Source organism: Marmota marmota, unplaced genomic scaffold (genome assembly GCF_001458135.2).
Source record: "Marmota marmota marmota unplaced genomic scaffold, marMar, whole genome shotgun sequence".
NCBI classification, from domain to species: Eukaryota; Metazoa; Chordata; class Mammalia; order Rodentia; family Sciuridae; genus Marmota; species Marmota marmota.
Genome location: NW_026000153.1, coordinates 12347716 through 12374337, shown reverse-complemented (window position 1 = coordinate 12374337; position 26622 = coordinate 12347716). Strand labels below are relative to the sequence as shown.

The 26622-nt window shown below is 41.1% G+C and overlaps 1 protein-coding gene across 2 annotated transcripts in view; it reads left to right on the top strand.

Moving 5' to 3' along the window:
- Nucleotides 1-26622, top strand: part of Aoah (acyloxyacyl hydrolase) — a 213642-nt gene that overhangs the window by 165265 nt on the left and 21755 nt on the right. For both annotated transcript variants that reach the window (XM_015490228.2, XM_048786464.1), the window contains exons 14-18: nt 11125-11161; nt 12281-12355; nt 19277-19449; nt 25941-25999; nt 26135-26194. In XM_015490228.2, the coding sequence (XP_015345714.1) occupies nt 11125-11161; nt 12281-12355; nt 19277-19449; nt 25941-25999; nt 26135-26194 (404 nt within the window). The remainder of the gene's footprint in view (nt 1-11124; nt 11162-12280; nt 12356-19276; nt 19450-25940; nt 26000-26134; nt 26195-26622) is intronic.

The following is a 26622-nucleotide window of genomic DNA, read 5'->3' as shown; positions in this document are numbered from 1 at the left end:
GGGGGGGGGAATTCAGAAGCAAATATCTTAACATTTTTAAAAATGTAATGGCCAGCGATCCTGAATCCTAAGGGGTTTCCTTTCAATACTCTCTTTTGCTTAGAGGTTCAGATAAAAGATACCAAGGAGAAAGCTATCCACTACTTGTATTGATAACTGAAATGAACTTGGCATTTACATCTGATCCAAAGCATCCTGGGAGGGGCCTTTTGCCTCTGGTCTTCTTTTTCTTCCTCTCCAGTATTGCAATAGGTGCTAGAAATAGAAAGGTGAGCAAGACAAAGCCCCTGCCTTCAAGGACATCATAACCAGAAGTGAAAGAGAGACAACTAAGGAAATAACTATGGTCCTGTTAAAGTGGCACTAAAGTAGAAGCAGGTTGAGGTCTCTGGAGGGGAAAGGCATTTAATTCTGCCTGGACAAGTAGAGGAAGACTTCACAGAAAAGTTAAAGCTTGTGCAGAGAGCCCTGCAGAAATAAGTGAGAAAAAGTTACAGAGAGATGGTAACTCAGGGCAGGGAGGCTCTGAGGGAAAAACATCTTTGGGGAAGAGGGAGAGGAAAACCCAACATAGCTGAAGGATACTTGTGGGGCAGTGTCAAGTGTTGAGACTGGGAGGTAGTTTACAGCCACAATGGGAAGACTCTTACATTCTTTTAAGAAATAATGTTTTCAGGAATCACTGACATAGTTTGTGGTTGAAATTTAGAATCACACTTCTGAATTTAAAAGCATTTTCACTAGCAGAAACACCATCCAAAACTGTCAAAACAAACAATTATTAAATATCTACTATTCTGAGCTCAAGGTCAATATATTAGTCTGTTCATTGCAAGCAAACATTCTTAGAGGAAACAAGGAATTTAAATTTCTCATGATAGGTTTTTTTTCAACTGGATTATACAAATCATTCTTCTGAACATGCTTTCTAAATTAAGAAAATGCAAACAAAGTATGCATTATTTTTGATATAATTCATATTAAATACTATTAGGTTTATTTTAGGTCAATATATGACACTATATTTTCCATTAATTTTTTTTGTACTCTTTATAATGCATTCAGGGCTCTGATTCCAGGTACAATAGAGTAAACACAGTTGCTATAGTTTGGATCTTCAATGTCTCCAAAAGGCCCTTTTGTTGAAGGCTTGGTCACCAGTTTGGGTGCTACTGGAAAGTGGTGGAACCCTCAGAAGGTTGGGCCAAGTGTAAGGAATTTAGATCATTTAGATCATTCAAGGATGCCCTTGAAGGGGATACTGGGACTCTAGTCCTTTCCTCTCTTTTATTGTTTCTTGACCACCAAAAGGTGAACAGGTCTCCTCTGCTATGTTCTCCCACCAGAGTGTACTATGCTGCCACAGGCCCAAAACAACAGGGTCAAGCAACTGCAGACTAAAACCTCTGAAACTGTGAGCCAAAATAAATGTTTCCTCCTTATAATTCCATTACTTCAGGTAATTTGTCACCTTATGGAAAGCTAATGCACAATCCACACTCTCTCTCTCTCCCCTGACTACAACTACAAAACTTGAGCAGAATATTTGGAAGCTATTGGAGGACTCTGAAAAGTAACCAGCAGACTGACTGGAAAAGAAAACCAGAGTTAGGATTCCCAGCAAACCAGCAGTAAGGTTAGCCTTTTGTGGTCCTCTGATATCTTCAGCCTGGACTCCAGGCAGACTGCAACCCAAAAGGAGACAGTGATACAGGAGAGATTGCCTCAGAAAAAACCCTCTGCTATCACTGTAACACAGGAAAAGGGTCTCCCGACAGTGGCAGCAGCAACAGTGGAGTCTTGTTTGTACCTAAAATTGTGAAGGATTGGGGTGGACACTGCCTCTCTAGCTGGAAGAATTGTGATCGCAGGAGAGTGGGGGAAATCCCCATTGCCTTTTTTATCACTCTGTCCTCCCATCACTCAGTTCTACCATGACTAAATTTGTACAAGGTGCACAACAGAGTGGGATAACTAAAGCCACAACTTTCTAACTGCAGGACCACAGAGGGGACCCAGGGAACCAGAAAATACCAGGGAGATCATGGAGAGGGAGCATCTTTGAAAAGTAACTCCCTGAAATCGTTTTGAACTCCTGAACCATGCATTCATGAATCTCATCCTAAGTAGCACACCAAAGACTTTGAGAACTGAACTTAGGCAACTTCCCAGGTTAGAGTAGCTTCTCTGTGGCATGCAAATGAGACAAATTGAAATAACACTGTGAAGTTTTTGAAAATGAAATTGACATTAAAATCACAACCTCACACAAGACTGGTTAGAATCTGTCACCTGAACCTAATAGGGTTGATTGACTAAGAAGGTAAAAATATTCATATTACTTATAATATTTAAACAAGATTCAGAGTCTTATAATATTCAAAATGGCCAAGATAAAATCTAAAATTACTCAGCATATGAAAAACCAGAAAAATCTCCACTTACATTAGAAAAGAAAATCAACAGATGTCAATTCCAAACTGACACAGAACTACAGTATAATTAAAGGAGCAGTTAAAAAATTCATATTAAAAAAAATAACTGATAAGTTAAAATACTAAAAAGAAATTTTAAATAAACAAGGCAGAAAGAGAAATAAGAGCAAAACACAAGAAATGAACATAAAACAATGAAATGGTAGACCTAAATTCAAATATATCAATGATTACAATAAATGCAAACTGCTAAACATATCTATTAAAAACAATCAGAATGGATTTTAAAATAATGACTTGGGATTGGGATTGGAGCTCACTCTTTTAGCATTGCAAGGCTCTGAATTCAATATTTAACACCAAATATGAAATATTTAACACAAAAATGAAAAAAGAAAAAGGCAAATGATGCTGTCTATAAGAAACTCCTTTCAAATACAATGTTATATATGAAGTAAAAGATAGATAATACCAAGACAACACTAATCAAAATAAGCTGTAGTGACTACATTAATATCAGATAAAATAAACTTCCAAGCCAAGACAATTACCAGTAACCAAGAAAGATATTACATAACAATAAGAGGATTAATTTGTCAAAAGAATGCAACAATACTGAATGTACATATACCTAACAACAGAGCTTCAAAATACATTAGGGAAAAATTGACAAAACAGGATAAATAGACACAACTATAATTACAGCTGAAGATATCAACACTGCTCTATTAGTAACCTATAGAACAAGGAAACAAAGATCAATAATGATATAGAACTATCAATCATTTGGATCTAATTGACATTTATAGAACACATTACTCAACAAAAACTAAGCACACTCATGCCCATGAGCCATTCCCCAAGGATATATTCTGGATCATAAAATAAACTTTAACAAATTGAAATTATACAAACTATGTTCTGTCACTGTAATGTAATTGACCTAGATCTCAATTATAGAAAATTACAGAAAAAATTTCAATCATTTAGAAATTAAGTAATATATTTGTAAATAACCACAGGTCTAAGAGGAAGTCTCAAAACAATTTAGAATTATTTCCAACTGGATGAAAATGAAAATGGAAATACAACATATCCAGGTTTTTAGGATGCAGCCAAAAGTATGCTTGAAGGGTAATGCATAGAATTAAAATGCTTATATTAAAAAAAGAAATAAAGACCTTGAATCAAAAATCTAAGCTCTTACCTCAAGAAACTAGCAAAAGAAGAGCAAACTAAATCCATAGCAAGCAGTAGAAAAAGAAATAATAAAGGTAAGAATAGAATTGAATTTGAAAACAAAAAGATAATAGAGAAAACCTATGAAACCAAAACTGATCCTTTGAAAAGATAGAACAATTAATAAACCTCAAGACTAACATAAAAAGGGAGAAGACAAATTACCAAAATCGGGAATAAAATAAGGGCAATTACTATAGATCCCACAGACTTTAAAATGATAGAAAAGGAATCCTACACATCGAGGTCTCGTAGACTATTTGAGATAGTTTTAACTTGCAGTGACACTTCCATGGAAGGTTTTTTTTTTTTTTTAAGCAATAACAGGCACATTATTGGCATCATTTTAGGAATGTATAGAAAGGGGGGAAAAGTGGTTTCTTGTAGACTCTTAAGCAGCCATAGCAAGAGTAAAGGGGAGAGTGAGGAAAACCTAACCAAGGTGGATTGGATGGAAGAGAATGTCTCCTATCAATAAAGATTTATTAAGAAGTAGAATAAAGCCAGGTTCAGTGGTGCACACCTGTAATCCCAGCAGCTCTGGAGCTGAGGCAGGAGGGTCATGAGTTCAAAGCTAGCCTCAGCCATTTTTCGAGGCCCTAAGCAACTCAGAGAGACCCTGTACATAAATGAAATACAAAAAGGGCTGGGGATGTGGCTCAGTGGTTAAAGCACCCTTGTATTCGATCCCTGGTACCAAAAAAGAAATAGAAACAAGAGTACTTTATAACCAATTGTATGGCGGGCGGGGGCAAGAGGTGATGAAGAACAAAGAATAATGGCACAATATCTCATTTAGTAGACCAAGCAGGTCATTGTGTTTTATCCCAGACAGAGAATAGGGAAAAGAAGCTGGGTAGAGTTGGGGGAAATGGAGTTCAGTTTTGACCATGGTCCATCTAAGGATTCTAGGGGGACATCTTTGGAAAAGTGTCCCTTGAGCAATTGGAAACATGGGTACAGGCTCAAATAGAATATTGGAAAGCAGGGACATACAGACTGTAATTCAAATCATGGAATTGTATGGTATTGCCAAGGAGTAAGTATTGGATGAAAAAAGAAAACCAAAGTTGGGGGCTTGGGTCAAAAAAAAAAAAAAGGAAGCATGAAGGAGAAACAATGCAGGGTCACTGATGAATGGATCAAAGAATGTCTTTGATCAGAGTTAAGAGGAGAAGCAGAAAAGCACAATGCCATTAGCAGACAACAGAAGAGAATAACTCCCAAGAAACAGTCCTCAGTATCTTTTCTCTAGTTTCCTTTCTAAACCAAGGCCAAATAAATTCACTAATGAACACATGCCCTGTGCCTAGTGTTTCAGGAAAAATTCCTTCATTTCAGGACTAGTCATACACACATAAAGTAAGCAAAAAATAAAACCATAAGCAATAAAGATATTGCTATGTTTTATTCAGCACCATATGGATGATGATCAGAAGTCAAAGGGTGCCGGGCGTGGTGGTGCACACCTGTAATCCCAGTGGCTCAAGAAGCTGAGGCAGGAGGATCAAAAGCTCAAAGCCAGCCTCAGCAAAAGCGAGGCGCTAAGCAACTCAGTGACACCCTGTCTCTAAATAAAACACAAAATAGGACTGGGGATGTGGCTCAGTGTTCAAGTGCCCCTGAGTTCAATCCCCGGTTACTCGCCCCCCCCCAAAAAAAAAGTCAAAGGACATAGGTCAAAGTATTCTTAAGTACTATGAATGGCGAAGAAAGGGAGAAAATTAGTGTTTACTGATATAAACTATAAAGGTGTTTATGCAGAAGCTTTAAAAGGCCTGAGAAGAAGGTCTGAGAGTGGATAAGTGAGATGTTGAGGGGGGAAAAGAAAGAGGAAGAGTCTTGCCTCGTTTTCCTGATTCCTTTTTCTTTTCTCATTTTATACCCTGTATACGCAGACACACACAGACACACAGACATACAGAAACACACACACACACACACATCGTCTTATCAGAAAGAAGTAAAACAGAGGAGGAGAGGGAGGGGAGTAGTCACAAGATCAATCATCCAATTCTATTGCTTTTTGATTTTGAACTAAATACATATTGTAAACTGCTGCTAATCATCTTTATCAAATAAAAATATTTTAATAATTTTTAAAACTTTACATAATTAATACCCTGTTATGATCCTCAAACAAAATTTGGGGAAATTTTAAAGTTATTTTAAATAAGTTGATTGTATGTTATACTGTCTATGGGAGGACACAACTGGATTGAGGGCAAACATGACCCAAAACAGTTTTTACCATTACGGGATTAGTTGGCAACATTTTACAATTGACATATTTCACATAAAGTCCCAGATTTCCACCTTCCACTGTGAAATCAGAAAATCTGACAACACTAGCCCTCCATTCTGAATGGCACAAATCTATCGGGATTGAGTAGTGACTGCTCTTTCTAGACAGGGTTAATTATGTACCTCACCTGCCAGCTCTGCAAGTGTCTGAGCTTGTTACCTTTAATCCAGATCATTGCTTCAGGCCATTTCATGGCTTGTTTGAGCATTTGCAGTCAATAAACTAAAATGCATCTCATAGTTCTTTCCACAGATTCTTTTGAAAGAACTACAATAATCTATTTCTGATCATGACTGTCTATTAGCAATGGACGTTACAATGATTAAATAGCTCTCTGAAATGGATCACTAGCTAAGACATTGCTCAATAGCTATAAGACCATGACATAGTCTCTTTCCCTCCCAGGGCCTCATCTGTAAAATGGGATACCTGACCAAATGTCTTCAGGTTCCATCCAGGGCTAATGCTCCATGAAGCTCCTTGACTCTAAAGAGTGCTAGGAGGCAGCGTTTTGAAGCTAATGATGCAGGAGCTTGAGGGTTCCTCAAACACTTGCTGACCACATGTTTTCATAAAGTTTTCAGTCATAAGATATTTTACCAAAATTGGTCGTGATCCCTCTCTTTCTACTCTGGCTTCTGACTAATGTCAGGACTTGTTTTTGCTTGTTCGTTGTTTGTTTGTATTGTTTTGATGCTAGAGATTGAACCCAGGGAACTCTGAGATTGAACCCAGGGAACTCTCTTGTTTGCTGAGGCGGGACTTGAAGTACAAACTTCCTGCCTCAGCCTCCTGAGTCACCAGGATTATAGGTATAATGTCACCTCACCTGGTAATGTCAGGGTTTTTTTGTGTTTTGCGGGGTTTTTGATTTGTTTGTTTGTTTGTTTTCTTAAAGAGGATCCCCTTAATTGTACAAGAATTGAGAAAACCTGGATGCGCCCTATACAATACAGATAATTATAACAACTGTAGCATTAAACTAAAAAATTATTTCTAACTAGTGTATAAACCACATGGGGTATTTCACTGGGAATTAATTAACAATTTTTTATCTTAGGAGTTTAGGAAACATCTGAATTTCTTTTGAGATTCAGTTTAATACACCCCTTCTTCAGGGCTTCTCTGAAACTTTATGTTTGTTACTGGATAAATAATTGTAAGCTTCATAAGAAGGGGAATCATGTCTTTTCTATATACCTTTGCATCCATGGCACCTATTTCAATGCCTGGCACATAGTAAGTACCTAATAAATAATTAATGAATTAATTTATGAATACCTATTATACTTTTAGCTAATATTCCCCATGTCTTTCCATGAAGAATTTGAGCGTTAGTGCCTATTCTGAACCAAGCACTGAAAGTTACAAGCTCATGGAGAAGACCACTGAAATTGTCTTACCAATTGATTTGAATGCACAGAATATGAGGTGCTTGATGGCATGATCAGCTCTGACTCAGCAGAGGAAATGGAAGCTGAAATTCATTTACAAAGGGAGGGCTAACCAATGCTGAGATCATGGGAGACCCTGCTTTGCTTGCAATGTGCTGTGCCCTATTTAAAAGAGACTGAAAAGGCCAGAGTGCAGACTTTAAAGGCCCACATAGACCGTCTTTTTCCCTTAATTGGGGACAGATAAGTCCTCCATTGGAGCACCTTGACAAATAAATTAAATGTTCCTATTCTAAGGTCAAACCTTTTCCATTTCTCTGAATTATAATTATAGAGACCAGCATACAAACTCTGAGCTCCTCAAATCTCTGCCTTCTTTTGCCACATCCCATAGTCTACAAGCTCTCCTTCCTGCTCGCTTCCTCCAGTTCTCGATATTTTCTCAAATGGCAGCATCAGGAGCAAAATCAGCAGTTGGGGAGAAGATTATATACAGAAGAAGGACAACAGAGGTTGGGAAGAAAGAGAAATAAAAAATGCCCATGAGTCCGGCAAAAGAATAATAAAACTACTAGGAAAAAAATTAAAAAGAAGGGTAATTAATAAAAGGGAGTAATAGGGCAGTGACAAACTAATTAGATAATCTCATAAAACTGAGACTTCCCAAAGGAAATGGACGGTGAATGAACTTTAGAGCAAAGAGAATTCTGTGCTCCTAGTGTGAACACCTATCAGAATAAATAAGTCACTCGGGTAAAAGAATAGGCAATTCCTTGCTCCTTGGGTGGCTATTTGTAATTGTTTTTTTAAATCCACTACAACCAGTTGCCATTGGTCTCCTGTCCTTGTCTGGAGTAGCAAAGGGACATAGGTGATGTTGACAGTGGCGTGCCATGACAAGCTTTCATTTTGTTTTCCTCAAGCTCTGTGGGTGCTCTGCACCTCAAATTCCCAGTGCTACGCTAGATAATGAGGAAAATTATTGGCCTAACCAGGTCCTCTAATTTTTTTCCCCACTCATGGCTTGAGCCCTCATTAATTTCCTTTTCTCATTAAGAGAAAAATCAAGGAGTGAGAATTAAACACCTCCTGATTTATTATCCTACTGAAAATGGGAAGTGGAGAGTCATGGGGTAGAACCGAATGAAGAGCCTGGGGACAAGTGAGCATTACAGGGTACCACATTGGCATGCAGGGGCCACACTCCTCTTACCTCTGGAGGAAAATAGAGAGCAATTGAACATCCAGAAATACTTTGAGTCTCTACACTTAGGGTCAGTGTTGTAATATCAGGTATCTTCTCCTAGTGGAGATAATAAGCCCCCCAATTACACTGGGTTTCTCCTCTATTCAAGCTTTTGAACTAGCCTTTAAAAATCATTCCCAGCACTCTATTATATATCTACCCCACAGACACTACTCCTCGGGTACAGAGGTTGCATCCATCTCATTTGTTACTCCCCTATTAAATGACAGGCTTGTAGCCAGTGCTCACAAAGGAATGCAGAGAGCGAAGGAAGGCATGCATGCTGAGATGACTGGTTACCCTTAATTTATATGACCGTGTGCATTTGGGAGGGTGGTTCCAGGGATTGAACTCAGGGGCACTCAACCACTGAGCCACATCCCCAGCCCTATTTGGTATTTTATTTAAAGATAGGGTTTCACTGAGTTGCTTAGCACCTTGATTTTTGCTGAGGCTGGCTTTGAATTCATAATCCTCCTACCTCAGCCTCCAGAGCTGCTGGGATTGATTACAAGCATGTACCACCTGCTTATATGCTGACTGTGTGCACTTTTAATAAATACTGCCTCACTCCAAAAATGAAATATAAACATTGTAGGGCAAGTCTTCAAAAAAATGAATAAATAAGCCAGCACTTCCAATTGGAAATATACCCAAAATATTGGAGGCAGAAATTTGAAACTGATATTTATAATAATCAAAAGATGGAAACAACCCAAATGTCTGTCAGTATATGGGTGGATAAAGAAAATATGGCCTATATTGGAATATTATTTCATCTTAAAAGTAAAGGAATTCTGCTATGTGCTACCACATGGATGAACATCAAGGACATTATGCTAAATGAAATAAACCAGACACAAAAAAAGACAAATTGCATGACCCTCCTACATGAAGTATCCAGAACAGTTAAGTTCAGAGAGACTGGGAGAAAACGGTACTGATTAGAGCTATCAGTCATTAAAGGCTGACTACAGAGTTTCACTTTTGGATGATGGAAAAGTTCTGGAGCTGGATAACAGCGATTGTTATACAACAATGTATGTCCTTAGTGCCTCCAATATTTTGGGTATATTTCCAATTGGAAGTGCTGAGTTCAATCCCTGGTACCAGTGTGTTAACATTCCTGATTCAGCCAAGAGAACATTAACATTGCTTATACAATTTGCAACTAATTCTATGTGACAAAGAGGTTACCACTGAATGGTTACACAGCTCAAGGGAACATTGTTTGGATGCCCTTCCTGGGTGTGCACAGCTCTTTTCTCCAGGTGGATCTGTAAGCACCCACACCTTCCTCCCAAGCGTCCAAGGATGGAAGTTATAGGAGAAACTTCCCATGGAAAGAGGCAACTGGATGTTTTTTCTCCAGCTCTCATCCACTGATTTGCATACCTGTCTGAGGACTACTAGCTATTGTAGACTAGCCCCCCCAGAGATAAAAAGGCAATAAACCTATTCATATTCACTCTTTCTGGATGAGAAGCAGTGTTCCACAGGAAACCAGAATTCTGCATTGCAGATGGAAGGGACTGGTTTAAATTGTGTTTCTCCATATCAGTAGTTGTGTGACTATGGGCCAGTCACAAGTGAGCCTCAGTTTCCTCATCTATACAATAGGAATAATGTCAAGCACAGTGATGCACACCTGTAATCCCAGCGGCTCTGGAGCATAAGGTAGGAGGATTTCAAGTTCAAAGCCAGCCTCAGCAACTTAGCGAGGCCCTCAGCAAATCAGTAAGATCCTGTCTCTAAATAAAATCCAAAAAAAGAGCTTTGGATGTGGCTCAGTGGTTAAGCGCCCCTGGGTTCTATCTCTGGTACCAAACAAAATTAAAAATTTAAAAATAGGAATAATATGGTCCCTAACTCAAAAATAGTTCTAATGTTTAAATGAACTAAGTGTTGAACAATATGTAGAATAAAATAAATATTCATTAAGCATTATTTCATGTAAGAGATACATTGATGGTCACATGCCATTATATGCGCTCTACAATCTGAATCTTGCACTCACCAAACAGCCTGAAGGAACCTCAGGAGTGAGCAGAAAAGCTAGGAGGAGTTTAAATAGAGCTCTCCAGGGAGATGCATAGTTCTCAAAGAATCCTTTTCACTGTTTTTCTGGTCCTTCAACTCCTTACTTAATTTGGAGTAGTTTGTCTCTTTGATGATAGATATATACCTTTTTCTCAGACCAACTAAAATGTTCATTCAATCATGTTTAGGAAATTTCTTGAGACCCATGAATCCAAAGGGCTTTTGACTATCTTAATATAATGTAAAATAAACAGAAAACCCCTGAAGTAGAGCTACAGGATAAAACACTATAGAAACTCACCAAAAGCAAGTTACCTCCAACAGTGTGATGATCTGGTTGACTGTAGATTGTACAATAATGCTTCTACTTCCATGAATTCAACCCAATTAGACTCTCATACTCAATTTGATAATGTTAGATTGAACTCACTAACAATTATTATTTTCTTAATTTTAATCACTCAGGTGCATCTTCTCATAACCTGGAGGAATTTATAAAAAGGTAAGTGGAAAATGGATCTAAGAAATTGCTTTTGGTTTCTCATTTTGAAAAAGGAATGAAAACTCTCTGTTGCTACCTGATAATCATTTCTACTGAGCATCAATAACTCATTAGTCATTATCCAAACACAAGTATATCGCTTCTCAGACCAGTGAGCATAGGAAGTGATTAATTTATGTAGGTTTCTCAAAGAAGGAACATAAAAATGCATACAAATTAGGTAAAACTTAGGTACAACAGAAGTAACTAAAAAGACAAAAAAATATGTCATATTCTTGCTTTATGAATAAGAAAATATTTTTGTGTCATTTTAGGCTTAAAATTCACAAGTAAGGACCTGAATGGAAGTCTTAGGAAGCTTTGCCCTTTTGAAGTTGACTATAGGACCACAACTGTTAGGATGTCCTTGAGCCTGGACATAAGTCACCCAGGTTACTCATGTGCTTATCAATGAGAAAGGGATGTGAAAGATGCTAAGAAGATGGTGGTGTGCCTATATATCTGGGATTCCAATGCACTCCTTTTAATGTGGTATTTTTGAAATAGAAAAGTGGGCTAAAGGTTGTAGAGAAGAAGGGAAATGGGAACAGTGATTGGCCATACCAGAATGAAAGAGAAATAGAGGAAAGCTTATCAAGAGAGCATTCACTGCATTTCTGGGTCTGACATAGTACCCGGCCCATCGTAGACATACAACAGATATTAGTCATTTGAATCAATGAGTCTCTTTTTGTTTCTTTGCACCTTGAAGAAAATAGAAATATCTGCCAGAAAGCCCTCAAATTAAGCTTCACCTTTTGAATTTTTCAGTCCATTTCAAGGGTACCCTTCTTTCAAGGTGGTCTTCATTGGTCTCATTTTCTCATTATAAATGATATCAAGGTCATGAGCCTAAATAAAGTACCCCATGGCAGTCATCTAACCACCAGAAGGCAACAAAGGCCCATAGAAGGACATATCCTTTCAATATTTGCCCCTTTAAGAGAGAGAGAGAGAGAGAGAGAGAGAGAGAGAGAGAGAGAGCACAATCACACAAAGATTTCCCCCCAGGCCCAGCCTGTCTCTGGTTGCAAAGCTCAGTGTCTGACACCCAGATTCTGTCTATCTATGGCTTCTCAGCTTGTCTAGGAACCAACTGTTGGACCATCCAGCCATTGTCATATATGCCATGATTGGAAATGATGTCTGCAATGGGTGAGTTATTGAGAAAGAAAATTTTTCGAAAGTTTTTGGGTCCCCTCTTTCCAACCCCATTCAACGCCAACTCCACTCCATTATCGTGGCTTGCTATTAATGAATTTCTCTATCTTAGAAGCCAGTCCTAGATCTGTGAAATCAATAGAAGCAACCTGTGAAGCTGAAAGCCCCTTTTGAAAGTACTGTAACTGATCCATTAATGCACAATTCTGAGGTTACAACAAATTGGTGTGTCAGAACCAATCATGAGTTATATCACAAGAAATAGAATACTCCTAACCAAGAATCCCAGATTGAAAACTGATGACTTTTTAAATAAAATGAAGCATAGTTATCCCTGTCTCACTTGTATTCTGATTACTTTCTTGTGTGGAAGAGACAACATAGACTTATACTATTTGTAAAGAAGATGTATATAACTCAAGCCAATCCTATATATGGGTCAACCCATGACCCAGAGTAGGAAAAAAAAAGTTAAAAAAGTAGTTTTGCTAAAATGCTAATATCAGTAATGATTTCAAAATGTTAAATGACTTACTTCCCTCTCAACATTTGGGGAGGTTTATAAAAATACGCATATTCCTCTAAGAATATGCTGTGTGAATGCCATCTGGCCCAAAATAAATAAATAAAAGGTGAGATAGGATCTAGAGCAACTCCCCAGTGGCCATCCATCCACTGTTTTAGTTAGACCAACAGAGGTTCCATGAGGCACTTGAGGTCACACAAATTGATTAATGGCAGAGCAGGAAATGGGCCACCCTGTTCACTGCCCACCCTTTTCTTGCCCTATTTCACTCACCAAGTTTCCCAAGCCTGTGCTAAAAACCATGTCCAATAATATTAAAGTGTGTTTTCTTTCACAGATACCTCTGTAGAACTCTGATGGTGAAGGAGGTGTAGATATAATCAATGAAATGAGTTCAGGGCAGTAGAAACCACTTCATGATTCAGAGATGATGGGCAGCCCCACTCCTGTCCTAAGTTTTTTTGCTCTTTTCCCCAGAACCCCAGGCCATCCAAGGTCCTTACCTGTATGGTGAGTTACCTGGGGCTTTCCAGTATATAGCAAATATTCCTAAGGCCTGCCATGAGCCAAGAGCTATGCCACTCGATGTCATTTCATCCCTACAGCAGCCCTAAGAGGCAGGTAGAATTGCCTACATTTCCACAGATAAGGAAACTGAGATTCACAGGATTAAGAAACTTGCTTATACTGCTATCAAGTAGCAAGGCTGAAGCCAAGCCAGGTGCTCTGATCATACACTGTGAACTTCTTTGCTTCCTTTTACCTAGTCATTTTTTTAAGTATTTGTTAAGTACCCACCATATGCCAAGCACTGGGACAAGCTCTGAATTCAATGGCAAAGTTGTCATAGTCCCTGAACTCAATCAGCTTACAGAGAAAGAAGCACTGAGGAGCAACCCAGAGACCCAATCACAAAAAGAGAACAAACCCTGTCCCTCCAGCCCCCATCTAAAGTCACCCAGGGAGAAACAGAGAGCAAGTGGGTTATACTGAGTAAAAAGCACCTGCAGAAAGAGGTTCTGACTCCAAAAGCCAAAATTCCTGAAATTGTACTTTTCCAGAGCATCTTGCTTACCCAGGGGACCCCCAAGCCCCATCCTGCTTTCTCTTTTTCCAAAGAGCCAAAGAGCAGGAAGATATCAGCCAGAGACTTATGCCAGCCTCTCCCCTGCCTGGGATCTGGGCAGAGAAGCAGCAAACAGAGTTGGCAGTATGAGATGTCCCTGCAGTGCCCACTTTGTGATGTCCTATGGAGGGGTTAGAAAAATAAAGACAGATGGCAACATACCTCCCCATCTGCCAGAACATCAAGGTGGAACAGATATCCCAAAATGAGCAAAGGGATTTCATATAAAGCCTGAGCCAGCCAGGAGTTGCATAATAATTCTGTCCTAGAACTTATTCTAGGATATGTGCTTGACTTTTTTCATTCCTTTTTCTTTCGCAGTGATGCCAGTTCTTACTGAAACAATGCAGCTATGTACTTCTTTCACAACTCTCTAAACTCACGTAGTTTCTCATTAAATACTAGCTAAGTGAATAAAGGTCATGACTGGAGGATAGCTTTTAGTGTCAGCAATTCCAAAAGGAAGATAATATGAATGTACTTAACTTTCTCATTGTAATGATATTCAATTTTACCTCTGCTAACTCAGTTTCCTTGGGCTTCACCTATCACTACCCTGGAAAGCTATTTAATGTGAATAATACAGGAGAAAATTTCCCAGAAACAGTAAATGGGGTGAGCTACAGCGGTAGAATGTTTGGATAGTGGAGGCACTGGCGGGGAAATGGAAATGGCTTACAGCCTCCAATCACAAAGGTCAGTGACAGCCCTTCCCCAACATCCTAACAGGTCATCTCTGGAAAGAATATTGGAATTCCTGGAAATGACACAGAACTATACAAGCATCTAACACTAGTCATACCCATTGACATGGCTCTGTTTTCTTCAGTGGGCATAGAAATTATAAATGATATATATTTTTTCTTTTTTTTAATTTGTTATACATGATAGTAGAATGCATTTTGATACATCATACATAGATGGAGTATAACTTCTCATTCTTCTGGTTGAACATGATGTAGAGTTACCCTGGTCGTGTAATCATATGTGCACATAAGATAATAATGTCCAGTTCATTCTACTATTCTTCCTATACCCATACTCCCTCCCCACCCTTCACTCCCCTCTGTCTAATCCAAAGTACCTCTATTCTTCCCTAGCCCCCCACTTATTGTGAATTAGCATCTGCATATCCAACATTTGACTTTTGTTTCTTTGGGACTGGCTTATTTTGCTTAGCATTATATTCTCCAGCTCCATCCATTTACCAACAAATGCCATAATTTCATTCTTGTTTATGGCTAAGTAATATTCTGTTGTGTATATGTTCCACGTTTTCTTTATCCATTCATCTGTTGAAGATTGGTTCCATAGTTTAGCTATTGTGAATTGAGCTGCTATAAACATTGATGTGGCTGTGTCACTGTAGTATGCTGCTTTTACATCCTTTGGGTATAAACCAAGGAATGAGATAACCAGGTCAAATGGTGGTTCCATTTCAAGTTTTCTGAGGAATATCCATACTGCTTTCCAGAGTGGTTGCACCAATTTGCAGTCCCACCAGCAATGTATGAATACATAAATGGTACATTTTGCACCCAATGGAGAGAGCCAGGAGACCCATACAGGTTGTCTGTGCTCTCCCATCTCCAACCATTATTTGTCTGCAATGCCAGTGCTTAAGTTTACACCCACTACAGGTAACAGGCACTGCATTGAGAGGAACTGACAAGTCACAGGCCCCAGGGAGCCTGGGCTAGTGGGTAAGCCATGCTATGGATTCAAATGGTAGGAAGACCATCAGTGAAGGGAATAGAGAGGACTCCTGCTGCTCAGAGGAATGCTCTCAGAGTCAGAGGCCTGGCTGACAAAGGGAATGATTAAGGAATTTCCCAACCAACCAGCCTTCTCCAGGCCATGCCTATTCTTAAGGAATTTTCCATCCATCTCCAAGCGGAGGGGAGTATGAGCCAAGGAGTTCCCACCCCATTCCCAGCCTGTGTTATGAGGCCCCCTTGAGGGGGTTGGGAGCCTGGTGATGTGATTGCAACTGGCTAGTGTGAAGGAAAGTGCCCAACTCTTAGTTGGATGATGCAAAAGCATGTGCACCCGCTGTGTGTAAGGTCTGCACACTTGATCATGACGGGTGGCGGGGCATCAGCTCTGCTCGGGGAGGCTGGCTTTCTGCAGAAACTGTCTGCCTTCTTCCTCAAGAGGGGGCAACCTCTCTCTGGCATCAGCCAGGGGAAATCTGGCGGGCATATCTGCAAGCATAATGAAATGACTGTGGCCAGCCCTGCACCCTAGTAAACAGGCTTATTTTGCATGACCAGTCACAATTCATTAGGTCAAGAAGAGGCTTCTGAGCCACCCCAAGGGGTGAGGCTCTTTAGCTGTTCCCAGTCTGGCCATGTGTTCCTTACATGTGCCAGAGTATATATCAGTGGGCATTGACTTTTGTGTCACTACTGCCCCAAGTATAACTATCGCATTCCTGGACTGGTGTTCACATTTTCCCTCTGTTGCTGTGCACTCCCAGTCTCTCACCCTTCTGTCTGAGTGTCTGGGTTGAGCTCATCAGTGTTGGGGGTGGGTTGAATGCCCAGTCACTGGGGTAGGCAGGAAAATCCAGGTGGCGCTGACATGGCACCACATATACCTGGGTTAAAAAATATTAGATCTCTTCAGCTAAGCCTGTTAAGCTTTAGTTGTGAGGAACCTATGAGATTTTTCCCAAACCACTAGCACTCTTTGGTCCCCAGAATGCCAATACTAACTCTTCCCTACCCTAAATTTCCAGGAAAAAGTAGACAAATCAAATGGCGCTGTATTTTTTTTTTTTTAGTACCAGGGATTTAACCCAGGGGCACTTAACTATTGAGCTACATCCCCAGCCCTTTTTTGGGGGGGCGGGGTTAGGGGGTACGAGGGATTGAACTGAGGGACACTCAACTAGCCACATCCCCAACCCTATTTTGCATTTTATTTAGAAACAGAGTCACATTTAGTTGCTTAACACCTTGCTTTTTGCTGAGGGTCTCACTGAGTTTTTTAACACTTGGCTTTGAACTTGCAATTCTCCTGCCTTAGCCTCCCAAGCCACTGGGATTACAGGCACGCACCACCACACCTGGAAGCACTATGAATTTTTCAGAGACAGAAACCAGAAGCATTTTTTATGCATATGGCATGGGGGACCTGAATTAAGAATTGGTTGCTGTTTGACATGCATGGCAAAGGATTTAACTGACAGTGCACACAGTAAATTACACAACTCTAGAGGGCAGAACACAGATATCCGGAGAATGCTCCATTTGCGATACCAGGGCTTCCATTTTTATTTCACTTAGCAATTAGTCATTTTGATTATGCTTGCTTAACTTGGAGGGTGCCCTTTCATAAGTGGTACAAATTAGCTCAGATTCTTTGTGTATAATCAAGGTTGTGTCTCTAATCAAAAAACAATAATCATTAAATAGGGAGTTTGGGAGATTTTGCTCTATCTTAACTCATCCTACCTTTATGTGGCTGGAGAGCTCAGTATAATTGCTTTGTGCCAAAGTGTTTTTTTGTCAGCAGAACAAAAAGAGAGAGAGAGAGAGAGTGGCAAGGCAAAAGTTAGTAGGCAGTGTATGTGACCACACCAATGACACAAGACAGGTATAATGGACACCCAACTCGTTTCTCATTTCAGCCTTGCCTTTGCACCCCAGCTACACAGTGAATACAAAACCTGGTTACTCTGGCTGGGTTCTCTCCATCCAAATCAACCTACAAGGCAGCCCATATCCCCTTTGTAAGCGGAGGTCTTTCTAGCACTGCTTCCATACATACATGAATCAAGCCAAAGCCCCTGCCCAGCCTTATGCCCCCAGGAGGTAAGCAACCTACTTTCAAATCCTTGCAGTTGCTTGTAACACAGGCTGGGGAGATTTTTATTCCAAAAGTAATATAAGCTTTTTTTACAGCAATGAAAAGCATGGATTTAGCATTCATTTCTACATGCTGAGGTTTTGTAAAAATCAGACAAGTTTCTTTCTTTCCTTAGGAAAGTCCAAGAAACCCATTACATTGTGTGGAATTACATACACCATCCACAGAGAGAACCCTACTGTCTAAATGAGGCTATAGATTTGTAATTTACTTCTGATTTCCACCTTGAAAATACCTGTCTTGTGTCATTGGTGCAGTCACATACACTGCCTACTAATTTTTGTCTTACCACTCTCTTAAGTGCTTTGATCTTAGGCCTATCCTTCTTATAACTACTTCCAGCACCTTCTTTTCCTACTTTACTAACTTTTATGAAATAAGAAGAGAAAAATATAATTTGAAAATTAGAATATCTTCTGTAGAGCACAGCACCACCACTACTGTATAAAGACAGACAGTGGTATAAAATGAATGATTGGCAAATAGAGTTGCAGGGATATAGCATCTAACAAGACAAGCACTAAAGTTCAAATTCAGTATAGAAACTAAAAGAATGAAAAAGAAGATATAACATGAAGCCAGGTATGGTGGTGCAGGCCCATAATCTTAGCTGAGGATACTGAGGCAGGAAGATTGTTATTCAAAGCTAGCCTCAGCAACTTAGCAAGGCCCTAAGAAATTTAACAAGGCCCTTTCTCTAAATAAAATATAAACAAGAGCTGTGGATGCGGCTCAGTGGTTTAGTGCTCCTGGGTTCAACCTCTAGTACCAAAAAAAAAAAAAAAATACAGTGTAGATACATAATATAACTTCATTTCTCAGTGAGGTTCTGTTTTTCTAATTGTGATACATGTGTGCCAAGTTTTCAAGACCAAGTTTCAGAACTTGAAGTGTCAAACAAATCATAAGCCATGCTAGACCCCTTTGGTTTTGTTAACTAGTCTTAACTAGTCTAAGTCAGGATAGGTGAGTCTATGTTACAGAAACAAACATCCCCTAAAATCTTAGTAACATAAAGCAACATTTATTTTACCCTTGCACATGTCCATCAGGTATTATGAAAGAACTCTGCTCCAGGACTCAGATTGGTAAGGCAGCTATCTACAACATTGCCCATAGCTGTGGCAAAGAAAAAGACCATTTTAGAGGCTCTCACACCACCAAACTGCTCACAACTCATTGGCCAGAACTGATCACATGATATACCCACCCACAAAGGTGTTAGGGGGTACAATTTGATTATGTGCCAAAAAGATGGAAAGCCAGAAACATTTTTCAAAAAATAGAAAATAGAACAAATAACCATATTATGGGTGTGTGTGTTATCTTGTATTTGCATGCATTGCTCCTTAAAATCAACTAAGACATTTTTTGTTTCTTCCACCAACAGGCAGACTGATCCAGTTCCAAAAATGACCACTCCTGAGAAGTTGTACTCCAATGTCATGCAGACTCTGAAGTATCTAAATTCCCACCTGCCCAATGGCAGCCATGTCATTTTATATGGCTTGCCAGATGGCACATTTCTCTGGGATAATTTGCACAACAGATATCATCCTCTCGGTATTGATTTGAAAATACTTTTTACTCTTCAACAATGTCAATGTATACATGGTTCGATGTACATATGATCAAAACCTTATAGGAAGATGCCTAAAATGCTAGTACAGAATGTGAGTTGGAACGGATGAAGGAGGCGAGCCCTTCTGTGCAGCATCTGAGAGTCACTATCCAAAGGTGGGCAGAGTTAGATTCAAAACCAGAAAGGGCAGAAGCAGTTCATGAAGAATTAGGAAAATTTGAAAGATAACAGTTTAAATCAGGAAACTCTTTTGACAGAGACAAAATGTAGGATGAACTGAAGAAGTTCAAACAGGAGACAGAAAGTCCTGAGTCAGAGAGGGATTTTTCCCAACTTCAGAGTGGGTGCCTTCATGTGGCCAGTTTTCTAGAACTCTGTAGAACACAGACCTCTGGGCTGCTAACTCCCTATATCTACATCTCTCTTGCAGACTCGGAAAGACTTTAAAGTCCCTAGAAACTTCTAATGTAGCTTTACCACTCCAGATACTGTACGGACAATATAAAAGTGGTATCATTCACATTAGAAAGAGCTGACATGCTGATCCTTAAAACAACCCTGTGAAGTAGATGTTTTCACTAATGAATTCCATTTTATAGATGGAACAGTTAAGGCTCGGAGAGGTTAGGTAGCTCACCAAATGTTGCATAGCGCATTGTGTACTAACCTGGGTGTTTCAGGGCTCTGCTTTCTATATTTCTGGGGAGAATGCCCTTTCAAAAACTGTTTATTTTGTGCCCTTATGTGCCAGGACACAGTTCTAGGTACTGAGCAACCAGCAATGAACACAATAGTTCTAAATTCCTGCCTACATAAAATTTATATTCCAGAGGGGAAAAGACTACAAAAGCATGTTAAATAGTGATAAGCACTGAAGGAGGAAAATTAAACAGGGAAGAGGGCTGGGGAGTGGTGGCCTCAATCCTCTCTGATGAGCATCTACAAGGAGAGGGCTGGGTTCCCTCCTCTCAGCCCTGAATTGATAGCACCTGGGTCCAGCAATAGTGAGAAAGGGGCTGTCCTTCCCCATATTAACCTTCCTGCCTCCAAGACCAACCCAAGCTAAATTGTGCTGGAGATCTAAGCACTTTCTTCATGAGTCAGAGGAGCAACTGAGAGGGGGAAACCTGCAGCACATTCTTTAGTAATTTACTGAGAGAGCAAGGTGGAGAGCGAGATTTCACACTTGAGGCCATCAAGAGCTTGCCCTTGCATATATGGTTTTGGATTATTTCCATTTTCCCTTGTCCTCCCACAGCTCCTGGTTAAGCCACCCATACCTCCTCTCCTCCTCTCCCAGGAAATTCTACCCCTGCTCACATGAGAAAAGAGCAGGTGTCCTTTAGCCAGCTCTCAAAGGGCTCTTGAGTCTTCACTGGGGGAAAATGGTACCTCTCTGCGTTCTGACTCCCTGTCACTGAGGATGAAGTCACTTTCCTTTTGACATCCTGAAGTGCATCACACATGCTATTATCCAAGCAGAACACCTTCCCGCTTCCCCTAAGGAAAGCAGAGTCTGCCTGTTCACACAATTTTGACCTCGCACCTTAGAAACAACAGTGTGAACACACCCAGGAGAATTTTGTCCCACTTTGAGCTGCCTTGAAGGCCTTAAGGACAATCACGCAGGCTAAGAACATCTCTGAGCCAACAGATATGAAAATCGCAGTCTCTCCAGCAGATTCCATTAATGCTAAGAAATGCTTGGAGAAGGGAAGTTAGGGGCAGGGGAAGTGTGTTCCCAATTTACTTCATCACATCAGAAGGGAACTGACTTTGGGTTTTCTGATTTCAAATCCCATTCTCTTTCCAAAAACTTCTGGTCAGATAACCTCCATAATTATTTATTTGTTTGTTTATTTATTTATTTGGGGACCAGAGATTGAACTCAGGAGCCCTCAACCACTGAGCCACATCCCCAGCCCTATTTTGTATTTTATTTAGAAACAGGGTCTCACTGAGTTACTTAGCACCTCACTTTGGCTGAGGCTGGCTTTGAACTCAACGATCCTCCTGCCTCAGCCTCCCGAACTGCTGGGATTAAAGTCCTGTACCACCATCCCCGGCCTCCATAAATTCTTTCAGATACTCCATGATTTACATAATCTAACAACAGTAAATAATAATGACTCCCTACAATTTGGAAAGGAGTGATGGAAGAAAAAATAATGATTGGGAGACTCATCATTTACCTTTGCAGATTCTCTAAACTAGAAGTTCTCGACCAGAAACAGTCCCCCCAGCCCCACCTGTTGTCACAATGGAGGATTGAGGGAAGATTGCTAGTAGCATCTAAGATGTAGACTTCAGGGATGTTGCTGAACATCCTGAAATATACAAGACAGCCCCCCACAACCAAGAATGTCAGTAGCACCAACAGTGAGAAATTTTAGCCTCTTTCTGGCCACTAGTCATGAGTGGCATCTCACCACACAAAAGAGGAATAAGGAAAAGGTGAAACAAGTGTTTTCTATATAAACCCTAGTTTTGAAAAAAAAATCCAATTAAGGAAAAGGCTGAAATCATCTACAATTTGTTTAATATGTTTAAGTAATTATTCACGTCCCAAATTATCCCTGCTGCCTGGTTGCCTTGGGAAATAAGTTATAAATTTCTCGAAGAAGCATCAGGGTCCTTCCTAGAAAGACTGGGGAGGTAGGTGAGATTCTTGCAGGCTTCCCAGTCCTCCTTTGGCAGGGCTCACAACTCACATAAGATGAGAGCCTTGAAGGAAGGACTGTGACCCAGCTGTCCCTTTCTGCTACTCTCACTTCAAACTCAAACCTCTGTATCTCCATTCCCACTGGACATGAGCCAGCCTTGAAGCAGGGTTAAAGCGGAACCAGCCTCCAGCTTTGGTCACTCTCCACAGCTGAGCAGTTCGCATCCTAATCAAGAGCCAAACACTGGAGTCCAACTCCTGGGGCACTGTGCCAAGACTTGTGCACAGCAAAAAACAATGGTTGGGGGTGGAGTTCTAATCATTTCTATATCTGAGCCTAGAAGCATAGTGATGGGTCTCTGGGTTTGACCTTAACCACCTCTTAAGGATTAGGAGAGTTTAGACAGCAGAGGGGTAGGGACAAAACTCCTGATCAATGACACATTCTCTACTTCCTCCCTTCCCCCTGGACAGGTCAGGCAGAACACAGACTGAGCATTCTGCAAAGGTTAAATGCCACAGCATTGAGTAGCATGGGATGGAGGCTCAGATCAAGAGTGGGTTCCCATCTTCCTCCTGACAGGAAGGAGGGAGTGATGGACCCCTCCTAGTTTCTCTCCTTTCCAGCCATGTTTGGGGTCACTGCCAGTTAATGACTAGCTGCCAAGAGCTGGGACAACCCCACGATCTCCACCAATAATTGAAATTCCTGGGGAGAACTCCTCATTGTCTTTGTGAGGAGATACCAGACAGCAAGTCACATATTAGGATTCTGCTTGCATAGAGCTTTTAAGAAAATTCAAGCTTGACCAGTCTTAAGTCCTCTCAGCTATGGTATAAGAGGAAGATAATCATTCTAGAAATATGTCTGAAGTACATGACAAAAAGATGACATAAGATGGAGTCCTTGACCTCAAATGAGTGAGAAAAGACAGCTCCGCTGGGGAGAGAGCGTATACATCCCGACAGTGACAAGCACCAGTGCCAAGGTCAGCAGTACAAGCTATCGACATTCTAGAAGTTGTTCAGAAGGTTCAAGTGTGACTGAGATTCAGAGTCTGCTGTTTACCAAGAAATCTGCACGTGAGCCTTCCCCAAAGGGCCTCTGCCATAAATCAGCAAGTCAGTCTTGCCCCCATTACTCCTCAACTTGAAACCAATGTCTTTTAAAATTCCTTGTAGTTTATATTACATTACCAGCTTTCTCCCAGTCTGAATTAATGTAGTTTAATACATTTAGATGGTATTTCATGGAGGTATGACTGATCTTCACTGGTACCAAGCTTTTATAGTATCTAAGATTTCAATTATGTTCCCAGCATTAAACGAATATCAGATTCTGTCCTCAAGAACTTACAAATTACTGAGACACAAACTGCTCCTTCTAGCCAGCCAGAGTAGAACACTTCTTTTAATCTTCAAAGAGAACATATGGCAGCCATTGGGCCAGTTCACTGCTCCCTAACACATGTACATTTGCGCGCGCGCGCGCACACACACGGATAATTCCTGGACAGTGTGACAGTCCCTCTAATCTTGCCCCTATTTCTGAGCATTCTTGATCAACTTTCTTAACTGGATTGACTATCTGATGAGGGAGTCACGGACAGAACCTCTTTCCATGTACAATATATCATGGTCTCATCCCAAGGTACCTGGGACCTTGGGATATAGGAGTAGGACAGCAGGGACAGGTGAGTAAGATAGGTTGGAGCCAGGCTGTGACCAGGCTGTGAACAGGATTAATCCCCAAGGAGCATTCAGTGGTTTGATCTCCAGTGTCCTCAGAACAGGACAAACTCCAGTCCCTCTGGATGTCAAAGCTATCACACTTAACGGAGCAGGTAGGGAGGATCCAGGATCATTACTTGTGGTTAGGCATGAGATGCCACCTCCTTTAAGTATGGAGACACCTCAGCCACTGAGCAAAGAGACGCAGGCCATCCCTTACAGCCAGGAATACATCAGGACCCAGCAAGGTGTCAGAGCCTTAGCAAAGCCACTTACGGTTCATCAGGAGGCCCCAGTCCCAAGATGGCAGAAGGTACCCAAGCAAAGGCCAGTCAGAAACAAGGCTGCTGTTCAGAGGCAGTTGCCCCAGGGGAAAAGTCATTGAGATGTGCAGAGGGCCAGGGTGGGGAGTGGAAGCTGCAGGCCTCAGTCACTTCAGGGAGGCTGCCCTGGGCTGAGACAGGCCAGGATACAGAGGAAGGGACAAGTTGCAAAAATCCAAACGGGGCAAGGAAAGGAGAGGGCAAAGAAGCCTCAGTGGGTGGAAGCAGGGACTTGGGGAAAGATAGGAGCTCGAGGCTCCATGTTGGGCCAATGTGATAAAGCTAGTGGCTTGGGAGTCATTTAAATGTGAAGATGCAGAGCTCTGTGCTGAAGAGAGAGCTGGCGGGTCACTGTGACTTTAATAGCAGTAATAAGTCTATGGCTTTCTGGTCCTGAGATTCACTCACCCACACAGAGAATATATTTTTCCTCTATGACAAGCAAGTGGAATTTATCTTTCAGTCTAACTGATCCAAGGTATAAGTGAAAAATAAGGCTGTGTTCCATCACCTTCAATCTTTCTCTTCACTCAGAGATAGGGCCTATTATCTCCTTTGATTTTTTTCAAGAGTGTGAGAAGTGTTAATGGATACAGCATCCATCATTCACCCCAGAGAACTGGGGAGGAGTGTAGAAAATTTTATGTGTCTGCCACAGCATGAAAGTTGATTGCCTATGGGGATGGGTAAGCTGGAAGGAGGGAGAGAGGGGAGTATTGGAATAGAAATAACCCCCCCCCAAGATTCTGGATCTATGGCTGATGTTCTGAAAAGTTCTGGATGGGCCCCATATGGCACTTTCCCTTAATTCTTATATACCCCTTTAGCCTGCACCCACAGATAAGCATAGAGTATATGTACTAATTGAGCTCCAATAAGATACCCACCGGGAAAACCTCAATTCAGGGCCATGAAGGGGACAATGTGTGCTGGCCTCCCCCATCCCACCCACATTGGAAGGCCTTCAGTTCATCTTCAGGGCTCTCCATGGTCAGAGCTTCAGATACTCAGAATGTTCTGCCAGACATCCCTGTTTTGTTTGTTTCTCTTTTGGATAGTAGTGTGTCCTCTATGTTGCTGTAGATTTAAACATTCTATTGCCTAAGTATGTGTAAAATGTGCTGATAAACCAGAGTGCTACTTACAAAGAAAAAAAAATTTTCTGCCAGGTCTTTAGCTTGGGACACTTGGATCAGACCTGAGTGTTTTGTGAAGTTGGAAAGGAGGAGTTAGTCAGCTACCACCTGGAATGCTCCCTGTGCCCTACAGGAACTTGGCCTTTCATACTATTGCCAGGAGAAACCTTCTGCTCTTCAGAGTGCTCCTGGAGTCTAGATAAGACCAGCCCTCTAGCCCTGTCCCTGCTGAGACCAAGAGCTCTCCATGAGGAGTAAACTCCTCAGAATTCCTTCCCCCAACCTGGAATCTCTAGGGGCTCAGAAAGAAGTAAAGCACAGAAAGTTTTTTTTTTTCTTTTTTGGTACCAGGCATTGAACTCAGAAGCACTTTACCACTGAGCCACATTGCCAGTCCTTTCTTATATTTTATTTAGAGGCAAGTTCTCACTGAGTTACATTAGGGCCTTGCCAAGTTTCTGAGGCTGGCTTTGAACTTTAGAGGCAGTGATAAATGACAAGTCAGGGAAAGTCCCATTGGCAGTGCCACCCTCTACAAGGGACGTCGAGGCACCTATGAATGTCTCTAAGTGTTGCTATGTGTGAGTACACACAACATGTCCAACCTCTCTGTTTTCCAGGCCAGCTAAATAAAGACGTGACTTACGCACAGCTCTACTCCTTCCTGGGCTGCCTCCAGGTGAGCTCACTGACACTTGCTGCAAGGCCACATCACACATTCTCACACACACACGCACACACACACACACATACACACACACCTGTTACCCACTGCTGCTCCCCTTTAATCAAAGTGGTGTTTTGCTGCTCTCAGGTCAGCCCCTGCAGTGGCTGGTTGACTTCCAACAAGACGCTCCGGACTCTCACTTCAGAGGTAGGTAAGACTGGCACAGTCTTTTGGGACCATCTTGGATCATTCTGTCCCTCTTGTTTGCTGCAGTTTTCACTAGGGGTGGATCTGGAAGCATGATGGTCATCAAGAGTGTGAGAAGTGTTAATATGAAATATTATGAAAAGCCAATGATGAATAATAAAAGCAAATTGCCAGAGGGCTGGAGGCACCAAGAGACAGGGGTGGCCTATCTCTCTCTGCCTCTCTCTGGGTCTGGATCTCTCACTGTGTCTCTCAGTATCATTCCCCTATGCACATGTGCATACACACACACACACACACACACACACACAGCATGCCCCATATATAGTCATAGAAGTGGAAAGCTGAGCAAGGTTAGGCCTCTGTATCCCTGGAGGTCTCTTGAGGTCAACGAGGAGCCTCCTGATGTCTCTGAGGGAACCCATTGT